At 48.1% G+C, this 12,959-nt stretch overlaps 1 protein-coding gene across 1 annotated transcript in view; it reads left to right on the top strand.

Moving 5' to 3' along the window:
* Positions 1-12,390, top strand: part of LOC143961296 (putative N-acetyltransferase 16) — a 98,375-nt gene extending 85,985 nt beyond the window's left edge. The window contains exon 3 of the mRNA XM_077470548.1: positions 10,839-12,390. Coding sequence (XP_077326674.1) covers positions 10,839-11,465 — 627 coding nt within the window. The 3' untranslated portion in view covers positions 11,466-12,390. The remainder of the gene's footprint in view (positions 1-10,838) is intronic.
* Positions 12,391-12,959: the final 569 nt, after the last annotated feature.

The following is a 12,959-nucleotide window of genomic DNA, read 5'->3' as shown; positions in this document are numbered from 1 at the left end:
AAAGGCAGCAGTTGAAGTGCTAGCAACTTAGCCAAGCTAGCATTCAGCCGCTGGGCATGTGGATGGCTGGGAGTGAACTTCTTTCGCCGGTCCAGCAGCTGGGGCAGGGACATTTGCCTGCTATAATCGGACGTGGGTGTACTGCTAGCAGAGTGCCCGGAAGCACTTGGCTGTGACACACCTAATTCTACACCTTCATTCCTCTCAGAGCAGGTTTCAGAGAGGACTGAAGGTCTAGTGGGGTTGGAGATGCCCGCTGATGAGGAGCAAGGAGAGGTCCGCTTTGTTCTTTGGTGTGGGTCTTTGAGGTACGCTTGCCAATGAGCTGCATGGCAGGTCAACATATGTCTGGTCAAGCATGTGGTGCCCAAGCGGCTGATGTTTTGGCCACGCGAGATACGCTTGAGACATATGTTGCAAATGGCAGTGGTGCGATCTGATGCACTAGTCTCAAAAAAGGCCCACACCAAAGAACTTTTAGAATAACGCGCAGAGGCAGCGCCCTGCACAGGCGGAGCTCTGCGGTGTGATTCAGTCGGTGTGCTGCCCCTAAGAGGGCATCCTGCCTCGTTGGACATGTGCCGCCTCCTCCTCCTCCTCCTCCTCCTCCTCCTCCTCCTCCTCCTCTCTCCTACCAGGCACCCACGTGGAGTCAGTGCCCTCATCATCCCCTCCCTCTTCATCGCTGTAGCAAATCTGGCAATATGCTGCAGCTTGTGGAACATGACTGCCAGATTGCTGTCCTTCTTGAGCATCCCCTCTCTCTGCATTCACGCTACTGCCTTCCTCTAGCTGAGTGTCATCATCGGAGCCTACAAAACACTGGGCATCCTCCTAGAGCATGTATCCAACAGTGTGCTCAAAGAGTTCAGGAGACTCCTCAGGAGGACGTGGTGGGTCTAGGGAAGGAGTCACTGATGATGACATTGAGAGGAGGGAAGACGATGCGTTGGCAGCTGCTTTGCTAGTACCCTGAGACTGGGTGAGAGAGGATGAGGAGGATGAAGAGGGCTTGGTCATCCACTCTACCAAGTCATTGGCATATTGCGGTTCAACATGTCCAGCTGCCGAAAAGGACAAGCGTGTTCCATGGCCACGTGCTCATGACAATGCACCACGTCCACGACCAGCACTGTTGTCTCTAGACACAGAGCCTGCTTGCCCTCTTTTATCGGCTCGCGCCTTTCTGCCTCTCCTTGCTGGCCTTCCAGACATGGTAATGGCCTGAAGGGAGTTGGGTAAAACAGCAGTTGGGTAGTGTATATTGTGCTGGAGGCACACAACACCCACTAACTCCTGCAGCTGCCTTTATTATAGAACACCAGAGATAAAGGGGTATACTGTAAGGCCGCGTACACACGCGGGGACTGTTCGCTCAACTTTGTCCGTCAAACAGTTTCAGCGGACAGTCCGCTCAAAATTAGCATGGACGGACTTGCCCACACACGACGAACGAACAGTCCGCTGAAACCGTGCGCGATGACGTGAATGGCACGTACGACGGGACGAAAAATACGACGTCCTATACACTGCAATACAACTTTCGGCGTGTAAATCCTTTCTGAGCATGCACGGAACTTAGTTTGACGAACAAGCCTACACACGAGGGGACTGTTCGCTGAAACAAAGTTTCAGCGGACAGTTTTTCGGAAATTCCGAAAAACTTTGTTCAGCAGACTGTTCGCTGAAACTGTCCGCTGAAAGCCCACACACGAGCGGACTGTCCGCCGAAACACTGTTCAGCGGACAAAGTTGAGCGAACAGTCCCCGCGTGTGTACGCGGCCTAATGGAGTCACACAACACCCACTAAGCCCTGCAGATGGCTCTATTAGAGAACAGCAATAAAGGGTAGATACAGGTGTATATTGTGCTGGAGGCACAAAACACCCACTAACTCCTGCAGATGCCTTTATTATAGAACACCAGAGATAAAGGGGTATATACAGATGTATACTGTGCTGTGCTGGAGGCACACACAACTTCCAATAACTCCTGCAGATGGCAAGTGGGCTCAAATAGAGAAGAGCTATGTAGGTGGATATAGCGGTGTGTACTGGGTACAGAGCACGCAGACAGCACGCACAAGCTCCTAACACTACTGACTGCAAGCTCTATTATAAAAGATAGATCACTAGCTATATAGGTGAGGTGAATATAGCGGTGTATACTGCAGTCAGAGCACGCAGACAACAACCACTACAGAAGAGCAAGATCGAAAATCGGCCGATAACGATCGGTGTGTACTGTGTTGAAGGTACACAGAACACCCACTAACTGCTTCAGACGCCAACACACTACACAAGGCCGCCGCGCTGGCGGCCTTATATAGTGTGGGGCGTGTACTACACAGCCTGAGCTATGATTGGCCACAGGCATCCTGCCTGTGGCCAATCATGGCTCTCCTCGCTGCTGGCGCTGTGATTGGCCAAGCATGCGGGGTCACAGTGCATGCTTGGCCAATCATGAGCCAGCAATGCACTGCGATGACGCAGTGCATCGTGGGCCGTGAGCGCCACACGAATTTGGCGCGACCGGCCCATAATGTTCGGAATTCGCAGAACGGGCGAACAGCTGATGTTCGAGTGGAACGTATGTTCGACTTGAACACGAAGCTCATCCCTAGTCCTCACCCTCTGGTCGCATACACCAAACCAACGTGAGTATCTAGGGATGCCATTCCTGTCCTTTGCATCCATTATCCAAATAGGGGGAAAAAAAATCAACAGAATATAAAAGGTCAATAAAACCCTGAGCTGTGACCGTGAGTATTGAAAAAAAAGCTTGAGAAGAGAAAGCTTGGTACTATCCCACGAAACGCTTCAGTATTACATAGATGCTATATGCCTACACAGATGGCTCTACATGTTTTTAATATATTATACTCTAGACTCTACTATACAATTGTCCCAAGTGATCTTTTGATCTTTCTCATACTGTACCATGCAATGTGCTATGATACATATTTTTTTTTATATGTACCAATAATTATTAGCATGGTTTTGCCATTACTACGTTTTTCCCATACCTCTCAGGTATGTAATTATTGCTACATGTTTTGTCATTTATGGCTGTAGAAAAATAAACTTTTTTTTTTTTTCTATAGTGACTTCATGTCTCATTCAAAGTCCCAAACCGCCCTCTCTATATAAAGTTTTAGATGCAGTATCTCACAAAAGTGAGTACACCCTCACATTTTTGTAAATATTTTATTTTATCTTTTCATGTGACAAACACTGAAGAAATGACACTTTGCTACAATGTAAAGTAGTGAGTGTACAGCTTGTATAACAGTGTAAATTTGCTGTCTCATCAAAATAACTTCACACGCAGCCATTAATGTGTAAACTGCTGGCAACAAAAGTGAGTACACCCCTAAGTGAAAGTCCAAATTGGGCCCAAAGCATTAATATTTTGTATGGCCACCATTATTTTCCAGCATGGCCTTAACCCTCTTGGGCATGGAGTTCACCAGAGCTTCACAGGTTGCCACTGGAGTCCTCTTCCACTCCTCCATGATGGCATCACGGAGCTGGTGGATGTTAGAGACCTTGCGCTCCTCCACCTTCCATTTGAGGATACCCCACAGATGCTCAATAGGTCTGGAGACATGCTTGGCCAGTCCATCACCTTTACCCTGAACTTCTTTAGCAAGCCAGTGGTCATCCTGGAGGTGTGTTTGGGAGCTGTGTGAAGTTGACACCCCATGTTTGTAAAACCTGAATAAAAATATACCATTAGTTTGTGCTGATTTGTGCCGCAAAAATCTTTATATATGGGAGGATGGGATGTGTGGTGAAGGTGGTGGTTGGGGGGGTGGGATTTTTATGAGTGGTGGGGAGGGGAATGGTATCAGTGGCAAGGATGGTGGTTGCAGGATGGGATCAGTGGCAGCAGCGGTCATGGTGGGGTGGATCAGTGGCAGTAGTGGTCATCGTGGGGTGGATCAGTGGTTGTGGTGGTGTGGGGGGTATTAGTGGTGGTGGTGTGGGGGGGAGGAGGTATCAGTGGCAGTAATGGTGCTGTTGGGGGAGTATAAGGGGCAGTAGTGGTGGTGTGTGGGGGGTATAAGTGGCAGTAGTGTTGGTGTGTGGGGGGGGTATCAGTGGCAGTAGCGGTGGTGTGTGGGGGGGTATCAGTGGCAGTAGCGGTGGTGTGTGGGGGGGTATCAGTGGCAGTAGCGGTGGTGTGTGGGGGTATAAGTGGCAGTAGCGGTGGTGTAGGGGATATCAGTGTCAGTAGTGGTGGTGTGTGGGGGGTATCAGTGGCAGTAGCATTGGTGTAAGGGGTATCAGTGGCAGTAGCGGTGGTGTGGGGGGCATCAGTGGCAGTAGCGGTGGTGTGGGGGGCATCAGTGGCAGTTGTGGTGGTGTGGGGGGCATCAGTGGCAGTTGTGGTGGTGTGGGGGGCATCAGTGGCAGTAATGGTGGTGGTGTGGGTGGCATCAGTGGCAGTTGTGGTGGTGTGGGGGGTATCAGTGGCAGTAGTGGTGGTGTGTGGGGGGTATCAGTGACAGTAACGGTGGTGTGGGGGGCATCAGTGACAGTAGCGGTGGTGTGGGGGGCATCAGTGACAGTAGCGGTGGTGTGGGGGGCATCAGTGACAGTAGCGGTGGTGTGGGTGGCATCAGTGGCAGTTGTGGTGGTGTGGGGGGTATCAGTGGCAGTAGTGGTGGTGTGTGGGGGGTATCAGTGGCAGTAGTGGTGGTGTGTGGGGGGTATCAGTGACAGTAGCGGTGGTGTGGGTGGCATCAGTGGCAGTTGTGGTGGTGTGGGGGGTATCAGTGGCAGCAGTGGAGGGGGGTATCAGTGGCAGTAATGGTGTGGAGGGGGTATCAGTGACAGTGTTATTAAGCGATGGGTGCCACTCACTTTCAGATCACTTTGTTGCTCATCCTTGCTTGGTCTTGTTTGGGCGAGCAGAGAGGCTGGGCAGAGCCTGTGAGTGAAGGTGTGGCTGGAGAAGATGGGCGGAGCGGCCTGGACAGAGAAGATGGGCGGAGACTGTGCAGGCACAGAGGATGGGCGACGCGGGCGGGGACTGTCCCCGTGAGTGCGGGAGCAGAGGATGGCCGGGGAGGATGGGTGGAACAGTTGGAAAGGATGGGCGAAGCTAACCGGGACTCTCCGTGTAAATGACTATTTCCCGGGCGGCGGGCCCCCCTACAGTGGCGGAACTCGAGGGCCCAGTCACAAATGTGACTGGTGCGACCCTGATAATTCCGCCACTGGTTGCCAGCGGTTTAGACATTAATGGCTGTGTTGAGTTATTTTGAGGGGACAGCAGATTTACACTGTTATACAAGCTGTACACTCACTACTTTACATTGTAGCAAAGTGTCATTTCTTCAGTGTTGTCACATGAAAAGATAGAAGAAAATAGCTACAAAAATGTGAGGGGTGTACTCACCTTTGTGAGATACTGTAAGTGGCCTTTTGGCACATAGAAAAGCTCACCCTCGTCTAGTTCCTTTTTGCCACAGTTTAGTGTTATCAATATCGCAGGCTTTTGTAAATTTGCAGAAAGACAGTCGACAACATTTCCCTCGCTGCCAGTGGCGGCCGGTGATATTTTCTTTTTTTATTCGCTACTGTAACACTAACCAATCGAGAAGTGGGACCTGTCACCCGATTGTTTGAAGGTACAAGCGATCCTATTGGAGGCCTAGAAGGAGGAGAGGAGATGCAGAGGAAGCTAGCAGGCTGTCCGTCTGTTGTCTGGAGGGAAGTTAGGCTGGCCACCGGGAGGAGGAGGGAGGAGAGACGCAACTGCAGGATAAACGATGGTCGCCCTGAGGGAAGCCCGCAGTAAGTGTTGCGGCCGCTGGGGAGATGAAAGTGACCCGACCGGGGGAGGGGTGGTTTGCTGGCTGTGCACTGTTTGCCGCCCCCCCTCCTCCTAGGCCTTCAATAGGATTGCCTGTACCTTCAGCCACTTGGGTGATGGGTCTCAGACCCACTTCCTGATTGGCCAGCAGAAGGGTCAGCGTTGCAATAGCGAATATTAATTCACTATGTAAAACACCTGGGTGGGCTCAGAGCGCAGTGGTCTGCTCCCTGAGCCCCATTTGAAGCAGATTAGGGCTAATCACGTGCTCAAAAAAAATGCCCTCTCCATTGGAATCCATGTGTCTGGCACCCTGCAAGGGGCCGGACTCATTGATAGGAGGGGTGGCACTGGGCGGTGCTGGATGCGGGGGCAGCGGCTCCTGTGCGCCCTTAATGGACGAGCCACCCCTGCTCGCTGCTAGAGGCTGTTCTACATATAACTGGTACATCCTACTAACAGGTTTCATTAACTGACTGTAGACTTCCATTATACATGGTAACCACTTCTATACTGCATCAGGATGACTCTTAAGTGCTGTCTCTTGATACCCCAATATGCTAGTGACCCAAAAACTGTAGAAATGTGCTGGTTACTTGCATTGCACTCCTTTTAAAAGACTTCAGAACAGACAGAAGGCAAAGTTTCAATGCTTTACTTAAAACAAAAATACATAAAAATTTAGCAAAAAATCAGAAAAAAATGAAAAAACACTTTTTTTTTATTTTAAACTTACCAGAAATGCCTGTTTCTAGGCATATCATCCTAATCTGCCTCTTCCTCCTCCACGGTGATCTTCGGTCTTCTCTCCTCCATGCGGCGTCTTCTGGGTAATGGGGCACTGTGTGTTCTGGGAACTGTGTGTCCCAGAACACAGCGCGCCCCATTCACAAAGCGCTGCGCGACTCGCGCATGCGCAGTAGGAAACGGGCAGTGAAGCCGCCAGGACCCGAGAGCTGAGGGACGGATCCGCCTTGGGCGGCCGACATCGCGGGCGCTCTGGACAGGTAAGTCTGCTTATTAAAAAGTCAGCAGCTACAGTGTTTGCAGCTGCTGACTTTAAAAAAAAATTTTTTTTTAAAGCTGGCTCTCCTCTTTAAGTAAAGACTCAGCATACAAATAAAATAAAACAGTTCTTGTCACTACAGCCCTTTTCCTACCTATGTGCTGCCCTAGCATACCTGCAATGGTAGAGTGAATGTACTAAAAGGTCCAACAGTGGCATCCTCCAGTTGCTGGTGCCTTTGGGGCAAACCCCAGGTCCCAAGGACATCCTACATCATGGCAGGCTCCCAAAAGTTAGTGGCAGTGTAGAAGGCAGATATGACTTGCCAAGAAAGTGGGTCGGAGCCAAAGAAACTCACCAAGCAACCTGGGAAAAACATTAGTTCTAACCCTCCCATCCAGAGCAGCAGCTAACTAGCTCAGTTGTAACCCCCTTGCATGCCCATGAGTTATCCCATCAAATTGATGGACCAATAGTTGGGCAGATGAGCTTTGCCCATCCAGGTGGTTTGGTATTCAGGTGTAGGAGGGACTGAGAGGCTGCTACATTGAATGTGCAGCTCTTGCATCCTGTATGTTGTATACCTAATAGAAGTTTATTATTTTTTTTGGAATGACAAAATTGCTTTAAAGTTAAGTAAAGTTTTACATAGTTTTGGATAGGATTAAACCCCTGAAAGGTTAACATAGCCAATACCATTAACATGGCAGTTTTGGTTTTTCCAGCCCCCCCACCATTGCTTTATTTGCTGTTGTGCCTGCCAGTAGATTTGTTTTTCTGTTTCCTGTACTTCCTATGCCAGATGGGGAAAAAACAGTCAGTGAGGGAAAAAAAGTATTTGATCCCCTGCTGATTTTGTACATTTGTCCACTAACAAAGAAATCAGTCTATCATTTTAATGGTAGGTTTATTTTAACAGTGAGAGACGGTAACAAAAATTCCAGAAAAACACATTTCAAAAAAAGTTATAAATTGATTAGCATTTTAATGAGTGAAATAAGTATTTGATCCCTTATCAATCAGCAAGATTTAGGGCTCACAGGTGTCTTCTATACAGGTAATGAGCTGAGATTAGGAGCACTCTTAAAGGGAGTGCTCCTAATCTCAGCTTGTTACCTGTATAAAAGACACCTGTCCACAGAAGCAATCAATCAGATGCCAATCATTCCACCATGGCCAAAACCAAGAGCTGTCCAAGGATGTCAGGGACAAGATTGTAGACCTACACAAGGCTGAAATGGGCTACAAGACCACCAAGCAGCTTGGCGAGAGGGTGACAACAGTTGGTGCGATTTTTTTATTTTTTTTTGCAAATGGAAGAAACACAAAATAACTGCCAATCTCCCTCAGTCTGGGGCTCCATGCAAGATCTCACCTCGTGGAGTTTCAATGATCATGAGAGCGGTGAGGAATCAGCCCAGAACTACGCAGGAGAATCTTGTCAATGATCTCAAGGCAGCTGGAACCAATAAAAAAAATTGGTAACACCAGTGGCGGCTGGTGGTATTTTTTTGGGGGGAGGGCAGCGACAAACAATGCACCCACAGGAACCTCCGGTCTATCGGGTCACCGGCATCCAGACTCGGAGTGCGGCTGTCCAGACTCTTCAATCTATACTTGCCCCATCTAGGTCGCAGGCAGCGTTTCCTCCAGACGGCAGCTTCCCCTGCGCCTCCTCCTTGGCATCACAGTGGCTTCCACTGTGTCTCCTCCCTCCTCCTAGGCGACCAATAGGATCGCTTCTCCTATCGGCCAATTGGGTGACTGGTCTCAAGACCCACTTCTTGATTGGTCAGGAGCAGAATCAGGAAGACAATAGCGAATATTTGCTATTGTCACACAACTGGGTGGGCTCAGGGCGCAGTGCTCTGCACCCCGAGCCCACCCTTTTTTTTTTTTTTTTTTTTTTTTTCAAGCCAATTGGAACCTCAGGCTCTAATCATGTGCTTCTAAAAAAGCCACTGGGTAACACTATTCTGTGAAGGACTGAAATCCTACAGCATCCACAAGGCCCCCCTGCTCAAAGCACATGTACAAGCCCATCTGAAGTTTGCTAATGAACATCTGAATGATTCAGAGGAGAACTGGGTGAAAGTGTTGGGGTCAGATAAGACCAAAATCGAGCTCTTTGGCATCAACTCAACTCGCCGTGTTTGAAGGAAGAGGAGGAATGCTGCCTATGACCCCAAGAACACCATCCCCACTGTCCAACATGGAGGTGGAAACATCATGCTTTGGGGTGTTTTTCTGCTAAGGGGACATGACAACTTCACCGCATCAAAGGGACAATGGATGGGGTCATGTATTGTCAAATCTTGGGCAAGAACCTCCTTCCCTCAGCCAGGGCATTGAAAATGGGTCGTGGATGGGTATTCCAGCATGACAATGACCCAAAACATATTGCCAAGGCAACAAAGTAGTGGCTCAAGAAGAAGCACATTAAGGTCCTGGAGTGGCCTAGCCAGTCTCCAAACCTTAATCCCATAGAATATATGCAGAGGTAGCTGAAGGTTCAAGTTACCAAATGTCGGCCTCAAAACCTTAATGACTTGGAGAGGATCTGCAAAGAGCATTGGGACAAAATCCCTCCTGAGATGTGTGCAAACCTAGTGGCCAACTACAAGAAACGTCTGACCTCTGCGATTTCCAACAAGCATTTTGCCACCAAGTACTAAGTCATGTTTTGCAAAGGCGTCAAATGCTTATTTCACTCATGAAAATGCAAATTAATTTATAACTTTTTTTATGCATTTTTCTGGATATTTGTGTTATTCTGTCTCTTAATGTTAAAACACACCTACCATTAAAATTATAGACCGATCATTTCTTTGTCAGTGGGTAAACATACAATATCAGCAGGGGATCAAATACTCTTTCCTCTCACTGTATGATGACTGCCTAAAGCGGTAATAAAGCCAGTGCAGATGATGTCATATTGCATCGCATACTAGCACATTATGGCAGATTTACCTTTTTTAAAGGTTATTCTTTTTTTTTTACTAGGAACCTGCAATACATTGCACCTGTGAGCAGCAGATCATGGGTGCAATGCAGGGTTCTTGCAGACTTTCAGTGTCTGCTCGTACCTCGTACGGGTAGCCACTAGCCAGTTACACACTGACAGGAAGCATCAATGAACTACCTAGAGCAGGGGTCTCAAACTGGCGGCCCTCCAGCTGCTGTGGAACTACAAGTCCTATCATGCCTCTGCCTATGGGAGACATGATTTTAACTGTCAGCTTTACTATGCCTCATGGGAATTGTAGTTCTGCAACAGCTGGAGGGCCACCAGTTTGAGACCCCTGACCTAGAGTGCTCAACAATGCCTTGGTAGCTCATTGAGAATTACAAGCAGACAGCTGCAAAGACTGTGGGTACTTGTAGTTTTCCCATTCACAGAACTCACAGAACTCGTGAATGACTGGCACAGCCGGTGGGCTTCTTTTAATATTTTGACAGCAAGCGCAGGGAGAAGATCCCCCGCTCGCTGTCACAATGGCAGATTTGGGGGGTGCGAGGGTTGCTGCAACAGTAAGATGTAACATAGTAAATATCTCCTAAACAGTGCACATTTAGGAGATCTTTACTGTACCTTCAAGTCTCATTCTAAGATATAAATCGGCATGGGGGACTTTACTACAGCTTTATAAAGTGTTAACTGGAGCAGTGCTTTAATTTGGTTTGTTTGCCTCTTTAAAGTCCATTTACATTTACAAGTCCATCTAATACTACCCTGCCCACATGGTGACGACTCTGCTGTGCGATTTCACTGGAGAACAAGCACCATTGTCACTCCTGTTTAAAGGAGATGGAAAATTGAAATGGATCTCTTGGCAGGATCAACAAATAATTTTCTGAGGGGAGCTCCCAAAAACCAAAGAGCTAGGAGCAGACCACATCATCAATGTCGGTTTTTTTTTTTTGTTTTTTTTTTGTTTTGTTTTTTGTCCATTGTTCTACGGAAAGGCTTCCTACATCCTAATGCATCCATTCTCTTTTCTCCTCCAGGCTGTGGTGTCTATGATCCTTCCGTCTGGCCGGCTTGAGGAAGCCATCAGATTATTGGAGGCTCGTCTGAACAAAAAGGGCCAGTTGAATAATTACACCATTCTGGAACCTGCTGAAGTTCTCAAACTCTTCGAACGTACAAAGACTGCAGAAGATCTGCTTCCTGGGGGTCTCCTGATCCAGGGATCGCTTCCTATTACCACCCATAGGTCCAATTTGGAGATGCTTTTTGAAAGCAAAATCACTTGGATTTACTCACAAGCTCAAAATGCAAGCAGCAGTGCAGAGCAACAACAAACTGACCATGATAACAAAATGAATAGAGGATCACCATCCCTACCACCCTCTTCTGTTGGGTTCCTCAGCCTTGGTACTCCAGCATATCCAGTGCCTTATGCAGATACAACATATCTTGATATTGACATGTTCGGCACTGACCCAGCAAGTGCCAAGTTGCATGTCGTACAGCAACTTAAGTTGTGTATACAGTCCCTGGCTGCCGGAAGCAGTATTTTCTGTAACATGTTTGCAGAGGAGAGTCTGCGAGCTGAACTCAGTCAACTGCAGGGGGGACTGATACCATTCATTTTAACAAAGGAACAGATAGTCTTACAAATGGACATGTAAAGTAGAACCGATGGCAAAACTTTTTTTTTTTTTCTAGAGTAAGGGGGTGGGATAACCAGAGTCGGGTATTTTTTGCAATCTGTGTCCCATTAGGGAGATTCCCCTTCACTTCCTGTCCCATAGCCAAAACGGGAATGGAGAGGAAACTCCTCCAAACAGAGGGAATCCTTGGTTGTCACAAAGTTTATCATAATGATACATTTCTGGACAACCCTTAAATTTGTTCAAATTTGTCCAGTACTGTTGGTTGTCACAAAGTTCACCAGAACAAGTGTGGCCATTGGAAGATTACCCCTTTTTTATTACTGTTCTAGAGACAACCCAAAATTTAGGATTTTTTTTTTTTTTTTTTTTTTTTTTTTTACTTTCACTGATAATCGGTAGCTCTTACCCCACAGGAGCTACTGCTGGTGATGTGTCCTCTGTCCTGCCACCTTCTCCCCACTGACACACTTGTTGTGGACACCTTTTTGTTACCTGTTACATGTGTAGCCAGGTATCTCCCACCACCCCCCCAACACACAAAGGATTAGCCTTTGGTGCCATAAGGCCCTACTTTCACCCAGGACTCTATATACTAAGTACGCGGGTTTAAGACTTAAAAGTTAAATTGTTTGAATTGAATTAGATGCAATGTTGTACCTTTTCTGGACCTGTGGTGTTGGGATACAGAAAGGAGTGGCCTGACACGAGTGGGTCATTTCCCTGCCCTCCACTTGCCTGGACCCACAGAGCCCAATTCTAGCAGGTCCTGATGATCTTGTGTAAGTACTCATTACATACTGTATATATTACAATCAGTTATTGTTTCTTTTGTCTGTTCTTTCTGCCATCCGGGTTATTTGTCATAGTAAACCTGCAAGTTTGTTACTGAATCCTAATGCTTTTGAAACCTCAATAAATAAGATTCAAATGTTTCATTTAAGAGTGTGTGTCTTTTTAAGTGTTTTTGGTCACAACCAGAGGCGTAACTAGAAACCTCAGGGCCCCGGTGCAAGAAATTAGGAAGGGCCCCCCCCCCCCGAAAAGCATGATTTTGATACTTTATTTTTTTCCACTGTACAACAAAGTAAAACATTTCTGTGCAACCTGTGTCCCCAGTGGAACCTGTGTCACCAGTGCAGTGGTGGTCCTGGAGAGGGGTGGTGGTACTGGAGGTGGGTGGCGGTGGTACTGGAGGTGGGTGGTGGTGGTACTGGAGGAGGGTGGCGATGGTACTGGAGCGGCATGGTGGTCCTGGAGAGGGGTGGCGGTGGTACTGGAGGTGGGTGGCGGTGGTGGTACTAGAGGGTGAGTGGTGGTACTGGAGAGGCATGGTGGTCCTGGAGAGGGGTGGCGGTGGTACTGGAGGTGGGTGGCGGTGGTGGTACTAGAGGGTGGGTGGTGGTACTGGAGAGGCATGGTGGTCCTGGAGAGGGGTGGTGGTGGTACTGGAGGTGGGTGGCATGGTGGTGGTACTGGAGAGGGGGTGGCATGGTGGTGGTACTGGAGAGG

Source organism: Lithobates pipiens, unplaced genomic scaffold (assembly GCF_037356315.1).
Source record: "Lithobates pipiens isolate NorthernLeopardFrog02 unplaced genomic scaffold, aLitPip1_a1.2 Scaffold_8, whole genome shotgun sequence".
Classification (NCBI taxonomy): domain Eukaryota; kingdom Metazoa; phylum Chordata; class Amphibia; order Anura; family Ranidae; genus Lithobates; species Lithobates pipiens.
Note: the sequence above shows the minus strand (reverse complement) of the source record. Positions and strands in the feature narration are given on the sequence as shown.